This window comes from Macrobrachium rosenbergii, chromosome 13 (genome assembly GCF_040412425.1).
Source record: "Macrobrachium rosenbergii isolate ZJJX-2024 chromosome 13, ASM4041242v1, whole genome shotgun sequence".
NCBI classification, from domain to species: domain Eukaryota; kingdom Metazoa; phylum Arthropoda; class Malacostraca; order Decapoda; family Palaemonidae; genus Macrobrachium; species Macrobrachium rosenbergii.
The window spans coordinates 25,902,619-25,917,642 of NC_089753.1; the positions used below are offsets into that span (position 1 = coordinate 25,902,619).

The 15,024-nt window shown below is 38.9% G+C and overlaps 1 protein-coding gene across 16 annotated transcripts in view; it reads left to right on the plus strand.

The window, feature by feature from the left end:
- Positions 1-367: 367 nt before the first annotated feature.
- Positions 368-15,024, plus strand: part of LOC136845062 (longitudinals lacking protein, isoforms H/M/V-like) — an 83,631-nt gene continuing 68,974 nt past the window's right edge. For 7 of the 16 annotated variants that reach the window (XM_067114869.1, XM_067114884.1, XM_067114878.1 and 4 more), the window contains exons 1-5: positions 547-685; positions 4,719-4,828; positions 5,581-6,264; positions 11,731-11,979; positions 12,257-12,340. In XM_067114869.1, coding sequence (XP_066970970.1) covers positions 4,748-4,828; positions 5,581-6,264; positions 11,731-11,979; positions 12,257-12,340 — 1,098 coding nt within the window. In that variant the 5' untranslated portion in view covers positions 547-685; positions 4,719-4,747. Of the gene's footprint in view, positions 1,027-3,047; positions 3,340-4,718; positions 4,829-5,580; positions 6,265-11,730; positions 11,980-12,256; positions 12,341-15,024 lie in introns of those variants that run through there. The other 9 variants (XM_067114880.1, XM_067114874.1, XM_067114872.1 and 6 more) reach the window with 9 other exon arrangements.

The following is a 15,024-nucleotide window of genomic DNA, read 5'->3' on the forward strand; positions in this document are numbered from 1 at the left end:
TCAGGTTTCAATGGGCGCGGCTCATGCAGCATTAGACCGAGACCACCGAAAGATAGATCTATTTTCAGTGGCCTTGATTAAATGCTGTAGCGGCTGTACAGAAAACCTGATTGCGTCGAAAAAACTTCGGCGCATTTTTTGCTTGTATTTTTTTATTTGAAAAAGACTTTAAGCGGCTGTTTAAAATCACGGCTTTCACTTTCCCGGATAAGAGTTCGTTTGTACGATTGAAGGAACTTCAATAATGCTTAAATAGCAATTTTTTGTGGAAATGATTGCAACGGCTGTTTAAAAGGACCATTTCCACCTTCCCGATTAGGAGTTAAAGCCCAGCCAGAGTCCATTTTCTAATTCTGGACGGTGGAATGTCCGGAGGCTTGAAGAGTATCGGAATCGATCGTTCGAAGAAGATGGCTGAATAACGAGAGATAAATACGCCATCCGTGAAATGTAACTCGCCTTCATGTGCAAGATAAAAATACTAATTGGAATTTTAGAGTGAATTATGTCAAATTTTATATAAACATTAATTGAAATGGAAAAAAAATGAACGTCAAAATCGAAGTCTAAGCCGATGTCAAGGATGCGTGTGGGTGAGTTTCGGACACAGCCGTTTAAACGGTGAACGGGTGAAGTCGGGACGAGAAGAAGAAGGCGTTAGGCCACTCATGAAGCCAATATTTAGGTACGTCCCCGCTCCGTATCGTCAATTTTTGGACGTGTCCGCGACGCCCTCCACAGCCCCGACATTTCAGAAGCGATTTGACGTTTACTGGAAGGGCTGAGCCGCTGAAAATTGCCTTTGCATGAGACCGAGCCATTGTTTACATTATTTACCTCGAAGTCGGCCCCCTGGAGAAAGGACCTTCTGGCCACCGTCTTCATTTGCTTCAATTTAATGACTTGTTGTTGTGTGACTTTGCGCAGTTTTTAGTCGTGGACTTTGGTTACGTTGTTTCCAGGTCGGTTTTCGGTTCGAGAATGTTTAGACGTCTCTTGAGGAGCCTGGCGGACGTAGCCTGGGGGGTAAGAAGGAGTCGTTTGGAGTGGAGCCGTTACCCGTTTCTGTATTTTATGTTTTTATGTTTTTTTCTGTTTGATTTTATGGATTTTTTGAATCTTTTATTGCAAACCTCTCGCTTTTAAAATTGCTAACTACTACCAATTTCCCCTAGCTTGGCCACTACCCTACTGGTTCATGTGCAAAATGGGTGATGTGTCGTGAATGCTAAAACAAATGATTGTAAATGTCATTAACATCAAAAAAGCATTAATAAAAGATAGGGTAGTTTTTAGTATGGTAGAACTATATAGTAGCTCCGTGTCGGCGGCTGCCTTCTAACTTAACTTTTTCTACAAATTTTTGATTGTTAATTATGAATTTACCTTTAATTTTTGGTGCTCGAGTGTAATTAACCTGTAATTAACCCGTGATGTCCATCCAACAAGGGGTTTCCATATGCGATCTTCACAAGACAGAGCACGGGTACGTCTCTTTCGAACGGTTAATATCCCGTCCAGCAAGTACAATTGTTAACGTATGGGTACTCCCCCCCCTCCTGGGCCAGTACTAAAGACGACGAAGGGACATTCCATTTGGCCGACAATAAACAGATGCACCGCCAGTATCAGAACCCCTAAAAGTGTAGAAAAAACGGTCAATGTCCAGAACAACTCCGCGGTGAGATATAAGAAAATAGGTCACACTATAATTTTCACAATATAAAATAATAAAACTTTGTCTCTGAACACTTTTGAGGAGATTCACCATATCCGAGATATTAATGATTATCTAATCGGCATCCTTGAAATCTTACTGGAGTTAGTTCGAAAATGAGGTTTTTACTGTAATGTTTCTCAGAAAGAGTTAATGTTTCTCAGAAAAACTAGTTCCCCATCGAATGATTTTCATTTTTGACTTATAAGGTTAGATTTGATACCTGTTCCCCAACCCCTCCATAGCTAATATGGCAAAATTGTGGGTGTTTCCTCATCATAAGAAGTGGTCTAAAATGCTTAAATATGAAAAATATTACATTTTACTTTTAATTTTGGTACTTTATGCATGCAGAGTTCTTCTGGACATTCACCGAAAAAACCAGTTGAAAAGGTAAAAACAGGTCCGGAGGTAATATATAGAATTACCCCAAGTTGTAGCTCTGCCGCTGTTTTTGTCTTGGAAACTGGTTTTTTCCACACTTTTAGGGCTTCTGATACTGGTGGTGCATTTGTTTGTTGTCGACCAAATGGAACGCCCCTTCGCGGTGTTTAGTACTGGCCCGGGGGTGGCAGTACCCATACGTTAACAAGTTATTGCACTTGCCAGACGGGATATGAAGCGTTTGAAACAGACGTGCCCATTCTCTGTCTTGTGAAGATCGCGTATGGAAACCCCTTGTTGGATGGACTTCAGGGGTTAATTACATTCTTGCAACAAAAATTGAAGGTAAATCCATAATTAGCAACCAAAAAACTGTAGAGAAAGTCAAGTTAGAAGGAAATTGCCTCCGCGGAGCTCCTACTTAGATCTGCCAAAGATAGCAAAGGGAAAATTGAAGACTACCACTGCAGCCTGGTTCCAGCCAGTCAGCAACCATAATATTTACTGCCATGTGCTTATTTTTTTTTATTATATTAATGCCTATTTATGTTTGTAATATTTACAGGGTTTTTTTTTTACATTAATCCTTATGGGGCTGGTATTAAACACGGTGCCTATTTTGCACATTAACTGATAGTTATTGAACCAGAGGGGCACGGTTGTAGTCTCCAGATGGTAAAACTTTACTGAAGGTGTGCGGCCTGATTCCCGCCAGTCACCGACTGGGACAGGTTCTTGCCTTTTTGGGGGGGTTCAGGGTTGGCAGAGCCCCCTCTGCCAGGTCAGGGCACGTTGCCCTAAGTTAGGTTAGGTAGGTAAGATTTGGTCAGGTCAGGACCTGGCAGTATAGGAAAGGTTATGTCTATTTATGTATGAGGAACTTGTCCCAGTTGACGACTGGCGGGAATCAGGCGCCGCGCAACTAAATTAAAGTTTTACCCTTCAGATTTACCATGGGAAATATCTAGGTTGGCAACTGGCTGGAGTCAAGCTACAGTAGTAGTCAACAGCTTTACCTGCACTCGATTTTGTTTTCGGCGCATCCAACAATTTTGGGGGACCTTTAGGTAAACCAGTTGAGGAGCTGCATAGGGCTCATTCATGAACATCAACAGTAGGTGTAGTGCATGAAAACATGCCATCCTAATCTTAATCAACCCTAACGTAGGGTGCTGAGCCATGACCTGGCCAGGGAGCCCTTCTGCCAACCTGACCTACAGTACCATAGAACATTGAAGGTAAATAATGAAATCCTTAGTATTATTTTTCTGTAATGCCATTCTTTGATATTGGAGTTACAAACATTTGTATCTTATTTTGATAGCTGTTAATTAGGATGTACACCATCTTTTGGTAATTCTAAGGAATACCTCTGCTCAGAGGTAGCCTACTGTTTTAAAAAAAAAAATTACCGAATAATATATAAAAAGTTGTACAGTATATAATCTAGTACAGGTCAAATAATCCAAGAAATATACCCAAATAATGAGATATTTGATGTCTTTTATTAATGTTTTTATTTTAATCTTTGAGGGGCTTGTACAAAACATGGTGGAAGTTTAGTGAAACACTGTGCTTAGTACCAGCCCCATGAGTATGAAAGTAAAATATTTACAAAAGATGTTAAATTTATCAATATCTCGTTAGATTTCTCAAATGACCCTTTTCTATATGTAGTAAAACTTCAACAGTGAACAATATCTTCATGCTTAGGTCTTCCTTAGAATTATTCATCTTTTAAAGCAGTATAGTTGTAACTTATTTTACATAACTGAAAAGACCTTTTGCTAAATATTGGAAGGACTCACTCATTTTACATTATTTACTAGCAGGACACTTGCCCGAAATTCATTTATTACTTTTACTAACACTGAAATGAAACATGATGTGTTCCTTGTTTAAATCTGCCTTTTATAACAACTCAGCCTGTAAACCCTTCATGAAATTCACATTATTCCAAACCAAAATCAAGAAATATTAAGTACAGTAACAGATTAATAGCAGTGAAATTTGTACTAGTGAAGTTCAAATTTGGTCTATATATACTGGTACATACTAAGGTGTTATACAGTATGTGTAAACATATCAAGATCAACACTCTAACAAAATGTAAAAATATGACTACCGTATGTCACAAAGAAAAAACTGGTATATACAGTACTTTTTTTTTTTTTTTTTTTTTTATCTTGTCAGCCTTACTCAGCAGATCAGAAACCAACAAATGAGTTGTAACTCCAGTGGTTTTTTGGAACACAGAATTATTTTTGACAGTTATCACTCATTTTCAGATTATGAATATAAATCACTCAGTGTTGTAAGTCTGTAGTTTTCTGTCAACTTGATCACATTTCATCTTGCAAAGTGTCACCCATATTTATTTGTTTTTGCTGTTATCAAGCTTATTTTATTTGTTTTTATTATTAAGATCATTTTCATGATGTTTTCATCATCGTGTGTTTGGTGGTCTATGGCATATATATGTTATCATTTGAAAAAATAATGTAGTTTATTCCATTTGTAATTTTTATAGAATATACATTTTTGCTGATGCAAATGTATATGTGTCCATAGTGTTATTCCGTGTGTATTCTTTTTGAAATGTAATATTCTTTCACAGATTGATGGCCTAAGTGTAATGATTTTGTCATGGAAGGTGGTCTTTTGTCTCTTAAATGGAACAATCACCGCTCAACGTTTTTCCATGTTCTCTCCACTGTTAGGAAAAAGGTAAGGCATTAGCTCATGCCTCTTTTGATTAAATAGAATAGAAGTGACCTGTTTATCTATGTGTTATTCATTTGAGTATCGAATAGTGCTTTATCAGGTTTTTCTTAGCCTGTCAGAGTTTGCATTGCAGAAAACCCAAGTTGTGTTTGGATCATATGGGGAATTTGTCTCATGTTGCCTCATTATCTAATTTCTTTGATGATTATTGCTGTTAGATTATGAAGAAATTATAGTATTTCATCCGGGTAGTTGGTAGTTGCAGCCCCCCCTGAAACATGTTGTATTAATTGCTTAAAATAAAAAACTTTATCATCTCCAAGATGAGAATTTTAATTTTTCCTTACCTGTAAGTGTTGAATATACATGATAGGCATTTAGGGCATTCTTTTTTTGTTTTATAAGGTTGTCTTTTTATTCTTGTTTAATTTTTATACATTTTCTTTTTATTCATGTTTAATTTTTATACATTTATGATCTTGAAGCTGTTTGTAATGTAGAAGGGTTGCAGTACTGAATTTAATTTTATGTGCAAACTGTTACAGTATTAAATAAATGGAAAGATCAGTGAAATGGGGAATGCCCTTATATTTATAGATCTTTTATGTGTTGTTCTTTGAAATGTTTTATATTGTAATTCTGTTTTGGCTTGTAAAGTTTTTTATTTATTCACTATGGCTGGTGTGCAAGATAAATAGTTTTTCTTTGTGTTGCTTCATCCCAGTTGTAAACTTAGTTAAAATTTTCCATTTCAGGAGTCATACTGTGACGTAACCCTTGCTTGTGATGGGAAATTTTACCCAGTACATAAGATAGTACTTGCCACATGTAGTGATTATTTTGAACAGATCTTTGAAAGGACAAGTCCTATGTGTAAAACTCCGGTGATTGTGTTGAAAGATATTAGACATGAGGACTTGGAAGCACTCTTGAATTACATGTATGTCGGAGAAGTGAACGTCCTCCAGACAGAACTGTCAGGCCTCATCAAAGCTGCCGAGTGTCTGAGAATCAAAGGTTTAGCCGTGCCAGATGAAGCTCCGAGCGAGCACGAAACATTTCACGACAACAAAAGAAACCTAGGCAGGTCGAGTGATGAACCTGAAACGAAACGTTTGAGACCTGAAGTTTTGTCAGTGCCCCAAAGAACATCCTATTTATTAAGTGATAAAAATGCGCGGGATAGGGAAATATCGAGACCTCACATAGGTTTCAGAGAGCCGTACAGAGAACCACCGAGAGCGCGAGACACTCTTAACTTGCCAAGTCCAAGCACCAGTCCCATTCCTCCAAGCCCTGATACTCGAACGCCCAACTCTGGAACTGTAGAACCAGCGTCTGAGGTGGCTAAACTTACAAACGAGTCCCCTGCTCAAGAGCTGAATACGGAGGGATCTGGACTCGCCACTGCACAAACATCGGAATCCTCAGACAGAGAGGTACGCAACATGAGTAAATATTGGATTTTGTTGAATTTCAGTGGTAGATTAAATTGTCATGGATTTTATTAGGTTTCTTGATAATGTTTAATCAATATCATTGTCTTTATCCTTTGTACAATAGCTTTTCCCTTAATATTTTAGAAATGAAACAATCCCTTCCATTCTCTGTTGTCTGTGTACGTCTTGATTAATTCCCAAATGGTCCTGGTGTTCGTCTGTCCCTTCATAATTTTCCGTGCTTTCCTGCTACATCATCAACTGCTTCAACCTGACTAATTTTCTTATTCTTTCTCCTCATTTGACCTAACCATCTAATTCTGTTGTCCTCCTAGGTACTACAACTTTTAGGCGACTAACTCCTTTATAAAACAGTCTTCCCACTTTCCTCTGATCATGATTCTTGGTACAGTATTTTGTAGTTACACATTTTCAGATCTCTTCCACTTGTCGGTATCCAGATGTTTAGGTTACTTCTGTACAAGCATTGTAAGTTTTTGCTGTGTTAATTATATGATATTTACGCGTAAGAGTAGTCCAGCAGTCTCTCTCCATGTCGTGTGAGTTGTGGCTGCTATTTTTTTTTTTATGGCAATGCCTCTTTCACAGTTCAGTACATTCTATAAGCAACAGAAATGTTCCACTTTTTCCAAGGCTTGCCCTTGCACCATGGTGATCCACCACCTCCTTTTCCCAAATTAGGCTAGTCGCCTTATAAATTTCAGTGTTTGTACTCTTTACTTTTCCTTTTGAGTCATATTAAGCATTGCTTGCTTAGGATTTCAGTCCTTTCCTCTCCATTCCCCAGATTTTGCTTTCAACGTTAAGCTGTCTGCACATAGCAGCTCTCAGGGGCCTCCTTTTTGGGTAAACAGCTGGAGAACTGATCCTCAGTATATGCCAGCATTTATCTCAGATCCCTCTGAAATTGCTTGCCATTGTCTCTACTCTAGATCTTGTGTTACGATACAGTAACATCCTAAGATTTATGAGATATTCAGGTGCTCTGTGTCTTGGTATTGCCCAGCAAATCGTTTGTCTTAGTGCTCTGCCAAGTATCATCTCGATACCCACAAATATATGGTATGAGCTCTTTCTCTTTTCTAGTTACTTTTCTAGTACTGTAGTTGCCTCATGAAAGACTGCTTCTGTTAATGACTTGTGACCAAGGTAGTCACAGTGCTAGATGACTTCTAATCATTCCTTCTAACATGAAGCCAACTTGACACTTTTGTAGGTTTTTTTTCCTGCCTTTTTTTTTTGTAGCATTTTTGCCAGTATTTTCATAGTCTGCTTGAGCAGTCTTATTCCTGTATAGTTTCCACATTTTACTGTGCCCCTTTTCCTTATTATGTTGTTACTAGTTGACGTACCCAGTGTTGCACGGTAAGAACTCAAAGCGCAGAACACACCCGGAATACACCGAATGCATAGTACACGCCCAAAACATAGAATACACCTGGATATTTATTTATCCCAACCTTCCATTAAACAGGAAAAGGAATCGAATCTATCTATAGTGAAATATCAGAGAATTTTTATGTATAGGTTTTAAATACAGTATACAAATTGTAAATTATAATCTTTCACAAATTAACTATAATATACACTACTTTAACTCAAAACTTGATTGTGAACAACATTTTTAGTTTCACTATCAGGAGGAAGAATAAATAAATTCTTGGGTGAAACCACCCTTGAGCAAGCAGCAGAAAGTTGTCCGTGGGAAAACGTGACGATCTCAGATCCACTCCATAGTACTTAATAGACTGTTCCTGTGCCTAGTTGATCATGATCGAGAACACAAGACTCGCTGGAAATTGCAGTCTCTTGATGTTAAAAGTGAGATCTGTCGGAATGAGTGGTATCTGGGGTAAGAACTGTTTTGCCCATTCTCTTTTCTGTTAAGATAGTTGCTTCAATTACATTGCCCAACATTTTTGACATTTTATATTTCACCCCTTATCTCCCATTCCTATTGGGGCTGAATTTGGACTTAAGGGCATCGAGAGTGTCGCTATTCATATTGTTTTGGTCTCCCTAGTGTTTTGACATCATCCAGTTTATGTTCATTCTCTTCATTCTGGTTATCAAAATATTATCTGTCACTCCAGTACTATGTTCCTGTCATATTTGATATCTGTTTTCATTCCTTTTATACTTTGTCCCTTTCACATATTTCCACCTTTCCTCTGGCCTCCCTTCATTAACCTGAATATTTTATGTTTCCTTCTGATGCGTTGTGATTCTTAGTCCATTTCTCCCAACTCCTCCTCTTAGCCCTTGCCACCTGCCTTGTAGCCTTCCTCCTCTACCCAGTATACAGCTCTATCCTCTTCCTTACTTCAGTTTTTATATGAATGTTATTACATTATATAGTTGTTTGGAATTTGTATATATATAATACTGTAATAGCAATGGTAGTGAATCATATTTGTCTTCTCCATATTCTAACAGGTACTGTCATAGTTCAAAACAACTTGGAATTGTTTTATTAGTCTTCCTGTATCACATACTGCTTTTCCTTATTCTTAAGTTCTTATAAAAATACAGACTATTTTCTTTTAAATATTCCAAGCTTGAGCTGGAAAACGTTGTTGAAGCTTGGTAGTCAAGTTCTTACTTGGTGGTAGGTCAGTAGGTGGGGGAATCCCCACTTACCAGTCATTACCCTATACAATACTTTTTCATTAGCTTACTGTCAAGAGTGGAAATCTTGCTGTGCTGGTCTTGGACTGTCATGTTGAAACAATTTGATAAGCATATGTTTATGACTGCAGTGACAAAAGGGTCATGGCACCCTGGTTAGTCTGTGTCCTCTAGGACAGGTTGCAGGTTACCTTTGAAAGACCACTACTATGCCTCCTGGTATACTAGTCATGTTTTTGGCCTGCATTCCAGGATCATCCAAAGCTCTGTCCCTGGTGGTGAAGGTGAGAGTGATGCTTAAGAATGCACTGCAGATTGTAGGTGACCAGTCCCATGGCTTGTACAGTGGACTTTTCCTGGTGGAGATGTCAGTGGGAGGTTGAAGGCCATTCATTGACTTTTCTCCATTGAATAAGTTTGTTTTTCAGACTCGGTTCAAGATAGAGGCAATATACACCCTGCAGGATTCTGGCAGAGATGGGGTGGGTGTTACTTCATGCTCACCACTTTGGATAATCCAGTGACTGGTTACCAATTCAAAGCATTCTGCTGCATACTAGGAACAGCCCCTCAGCTGCCCATTATGCTCACCTTGGTGTCAACTAAGGTTCATGTACACGGGATACCCCTGTGCTATTGGTAATTGGTGGCGGCGTTGAAAATCTTTCCTTTGGACTCTCGTGTTAGCAACCTTAATGAGGTTTTTGGGTAATTATGGTTGTGGGATGGACAAAAGGCTGGACTCTGGCAGGTTGTCCGTGGAGAAGCTCATGCTTCTTGGATGCCTCCACCATCACTCACTTCAGTGATGTTCTGAAGTAGCATTGCTTGGCCTTCAGTAGCCCTTCTCTCTTCCAGTAATCCCACCCAGGAAATAAGGGAAGACCTAGCCTGGTGATCTGATTCCAGGAACCTCTTATAGGCAGTTTTGCTCAATTCCCCACCTCTGAGATGCTTCTGTTTTTGGACCCAGTGCAAGATGAGTTAGATGCACACCAATAGGAGGTAATTACCTTTATGTGTACAGAAACACCCTTCATTTGCACAGTAACACCTTGGAGAAGTGAGCAGTGTTGCTGGTCCTGCAGTCACTCCAGGATCGATGTAGAGGCCACTTTATTTTTTTTATAAGTTATAACATAACCTTTGTGGCATACAGCAATAAATGGGAAGGGTCTCCTTCCACCTTTCAGTTGGTGAGGTAGATGCACTTCTGGGTGGGTCATCAGGCTGTCAGCCAGGTACATCCCTTGCAGGATGAATGTTATTACAGATCAGCTCAGTTGCTATGGATAAGTCGTAGAGATGGAGTGGTCCTCTTATCTTGCAAGACAGAGGAGCTTTACAATTTCCGGTAGAACACCAGTAATCATTTTGTTCGCTAGTCACCTAAACAGGAAGCCCGGAGTTCTCTTTCTGTTCCATTACCCCTAGGACCATTTGGATAGGTACACCTTTGTCCTTTGTACCATTCAGTCTGATTTTCCAGATGTTGGTGATCCCAGGTCTCAGAATGAGAATGTGCAAGTCAAGACGTCCTGATCTGTTTTCTTTTCTGGCTGAGGCACTTAAAGGGTTTCCCCCATGACCTCCTTCTCTTCACCAGCCCCACATGTTGAGTGCCACCGTTCCAATGAGACCCTCAACTTACATGTTTGGAGACTATCCAGCAGGTCCTCAGACTATCCAGCAGGTCCTCAGCGGCTGTACTCCTAGGTAAGTCAGAGCTGATTTTTAGCAGCTTGTGGACTTGCACTTCCACCTTCATAGAGACAAGCTCCTCTCAGTTCCTGCTGTGAAAGGCTATCGCTCTTGTTTTAGCCAGTTCTTCCAGCGGAAGGGCATGGAACGTTCTTCCTCGGTAGTGTTGACCATCTCGGGAGTTTAGGCCTTGGGTGTAGTGTTTGATTCATCTTCTGCAGCCTAAGTTGTTGGTTCCCAGAACTCATGGACTCCTATGCAGTTGTTTAGTATTTCACTCGATACCAGTCTCTGAAACTTGTGTGTCCAATTAGGAGCAAGTTTTCCCCCCTGCTCCAATTGCTACTCAGGCATTCATAAAGTGATGGATTTTTAGTGGTAAAACAAATTTTATAAATATGTAATTTTTTTTTTTTTTTTTTTGTGCAAACTCATCACTATATGACTTTAAGGTAGTGTGCTCTTTCGCGCTACCTTGGAGGACTTACGGAGCAGTCAGATATGCAGACAACAAGATTTCAAATTATTTATTTATTTAATTTTTTTTTTAGCTTCTCTGAAAGAGGAGTGGTGCACCTTAACGCAGCTGCAAAGAGATGGGTTTGTACCAAGTAAAGGCAGCTATTTATACAACTGAATTTTTAAAAGATGGAAATTGTGCTGTACACTAATGATGCACATTTTGGGAACAGGAACATTCTTACGTAATTTCCTGCCATATATAAAAATCCTTTGTGGCAGAGACAAACAAAACCATTGAATTGTAAATGTTTTTTCTAACAAAGAAAAACTTACTTGTATCTTTTTTAATGGCCCTCAAACAAAAAAAAAAAAGATGATTTGGTGAGATATTTCAGGTTGGCAATTCTCAGAAAAAGCAACGACAAAAAGATTTTTCATTATTAGAGGCCTTCTGAAGTATTTGTGTTTTCATGAGGGTGAAGTATTTCCTGCTGTTTCTCATGAAATTTTCAGTAAAATTAAAGCATGACTGAAAGTGTTTGTCTCCATATGTCAGAATTGATCTGCTTAATGTGGTATGCCCTGTTTTGTGAATCCTAAGCCTAGGTATGTCATGCTTTCTATTCTAATTGTTATTTAACTCTTATTTTCCAGTTGGTTGTGGATGATCGCGTTGTTAAGGAAGAACCACAAGATGATTATTCAGAAGCTGAAGAAACCAAAGAATCTATTAGATCTGTTGAATCTGACTCAGGTGTTACTTACCCTCTTCCAGCTGGGGATCACAGTAACAGCAATTTATCAGGGAAATCTGAAAACACGGGTTTTATAAGAACCAGCCAACCACAAACAATGGAGGATCTCGTTGCACACGTTCTTCCTGGCACATCGGGTCTTCAAGGGGTAAGTTTTGTATGCAGAGTTGAAAGTACAGTAGTTGTTTTGAATTTATATGAGTTAGTGTGTGTGTAAACGGTGATGATATTGTGCTCCTCCTTATTGGTTAATGGTGGTTTTCAGTAGAGTAAAGAAATTTGATTGTTATCTTTTGGTGTTCCATCTTAGAGAAACAGAGAATTATGGAGAGCTTTGTCTTTAATATATAGATTGAGCACAACTGCCTTCTCTTTGTCTAGTCTTAAATATATTAAAATATATTTTTTCTTGGTAACATTCTCAGAACTCTTGGGAGGGTAGTGATCGCAACCTCCTAGGAAGACCCTTTGAAGGTTACTCTGGCAGCCAAGTGAGAGGACCACAGATGGTGAGTGTGCAAATTTCCTTTTGAAAGACCTTCCATAAACTTGGTTGTTATTTTAAAAAAATGTTTATTATTAAAGTGGTTTTTGGTTTTGTGAATATTCAGAGATATCAAGCAGCGTAAGTTTGGGCAAAGAAAAGGGGGGAATCGTGATTTTGTACCAGCATGCAAGAAGTACCTTTTTCCCGAAAAGAAGGTCAAGGAAGCTCATTGTTTGTCTTGTAAAGTGAAAGAGTGTACTAGCGTAACCTATGATTATGAGCAACTGTTCAGAGATGGTTAACAAATCCCACCCTCACATGTAAATGCAAAGAACTGTGGCCTATTACGGCAAAGTTGGTTTCAACAGCTATAAAAGCCATGTGATGAAATATGTCGCGTCTCAATCTGGAACATCCTGTTTCCCACAGGATGGAAAACTATTACAGTACAATGAAATAAAAAAATCAATTCAAATGCAATAAATTCTGTCTCAGGAGAAAAGTTATTAACAGATTTTTATTTGTTTACAGAAGACACTCCTTGCTTTAAGGCTGATTTTTAGCCTTACAACTTGGACAGAGACAGTTACAATAAGTGCATAGTGCACATGTGTATATACACATTCGCAAACAGATATAGGCTTACGCAGATTTTATGTGACAATAGTTTATATAGCTTTTTTTTTTTTTATTAAACTTAATGAAAATCTTATCTTGCTAGAGCTTTTGCTTTGTTTTTATGTTTATGCTCTTTCTACATTTGATTAAAGGATATGTACAGGACTGCACTGTATTGCAGTGAAATACATCATCCACAAAGCAAAAGAATAGAAGAGATATGGCACAGAGAGGGAGAAACAACAGATGAGGTTTTGCATGCAGGCAGTCCCACGGTTACTTTGTTCCAGACGTACGGTGCTTGCCTCACGACACTGTTAAACCCAATTTTTTGGCGCCGTTACCCAGACTTTCGGCACTGTAAGTGCTGTTTATTCCCATTATAATCACGATGCTTCAGGTTACGGTGATTTTTGACTTACAGCGCACCACCAGGGACAGAACCCTCCCCGTAACCAGGGACTGCCTGTACGTTGAAGCCTGTAGCATACACACACCCTCCTTCATTTTTTTTTATTTTATGCTATTCTCATCAATATTTTTATTCTATTTTCTCATTTTTTAATATTTTTACAACCCTGAAGATAAATGCAAATGGCATCAGGCAGTTATAGCACAATATGTTGCCAACATCTACAGATTTGTATTTTGAATATTTTTAATTAGAGATGAAATATCAACAGTGATAGAATATTAGAGGTGAAATGTCTATGGTGACAAAATATTCTCTTGTATACTGTTGTATGTGTGATATTCATACTAAGAATCCAGTAAACTTGTAATGACATAGGCAGTCCCTGGTTTACTGTGGGGGTTCCATTCCAACAGCCTGCCATAAGTCAGAAATCGCTGTAACCTGGAATATCGTGAGAAAAATTTATAAAAATGTGAGAGAGGGGGGGAGAGAGAAATTTATGTAAGCCTGGGGAAAGAAACAGGTTTGCAAGCTTTGCACTGCTAATAAACCGGTTTTCTCTTCTTTCTTATAGGAGGGACCTCCTTTCAGTTAACCCCCCCCATAGGAGGGACCTCCTTATAGTGAACCCCCCATAGGAGGGACCTCCTTATAGTGAACCCTCCCATAGGAGGGACCTCCTTATAGTGAACCCTCCCATAGGAGGGACCTCCTTATAGTGAATCCTCCCATAGGAGGGACCTCCTTATAGTGAACCCTCCCATAGGAGGGACCTCCTTATAGTGAACCCTCCCATAGGAGGGACCTCCTTATAGTGAACCCTCCCATAGGAGGGACCTCCTTATAGTGAACCCTCCCATAGGAGGGACCTACTTATAGTGAACCCTTTATGGCTACAGCTCCCTAAACTGGTTTTCTCATCTTGTTATAGCACTGGTGAGTTACAGCGCTTACAGCCCCTAATTTGTTTTTTAATATACTTGGAAAAGCGCCATAAGTATGGAACGCTGTAGGTTGAGACCGCTGTAGCCCGGGGACTACCTGTACTGTGCAGTAAATCAAGCAAAGCAAAAAAGAAAAATGGCAACACGTGATACTGCACTAAGAAACATACAAAGCGAGAGAGGTATTTAGAGACAGTGACGTCAACATTGATGAGTTGCTACCTGTAGATGTAAACTCATGCACATACAAACACACACACACACACATGCAAGTAAAGCTTCTGTAACATGAGGTGAATTGAATATCATCTATTGCAGTAAAACAGAAAGCGATCAAGTACTTTTTAGTAGCATTCTGAAATTGAATTTGCTTTGGGCAGTCTGTATGGGAAATGCCATATGTACTAAATGATGTAAACATGGGGGCTTTACACAGTTTCCTTGATGGGGTAAAACGAGTAAAACAAATTAAATATGCCACATATACTCGTGTATTATTTGATCTTGTGTATCATGCAACCCATAAAATTTCATCTCCTGAACATGATTTCATTGTATATCTTTTGTATCATGTAAGAGTAGGCTAACCTCTTTTCCTCAGTAATCCCATCTTATTAAATAAATGAAAGTAAAAAATAAAAATAGTCTTAATTTCATTTTTGGTAGATTTGTATACTGTACTAGGCTATGCTCGTGGAGTGAAATTCATTTTTGGTAGATCATACTGCG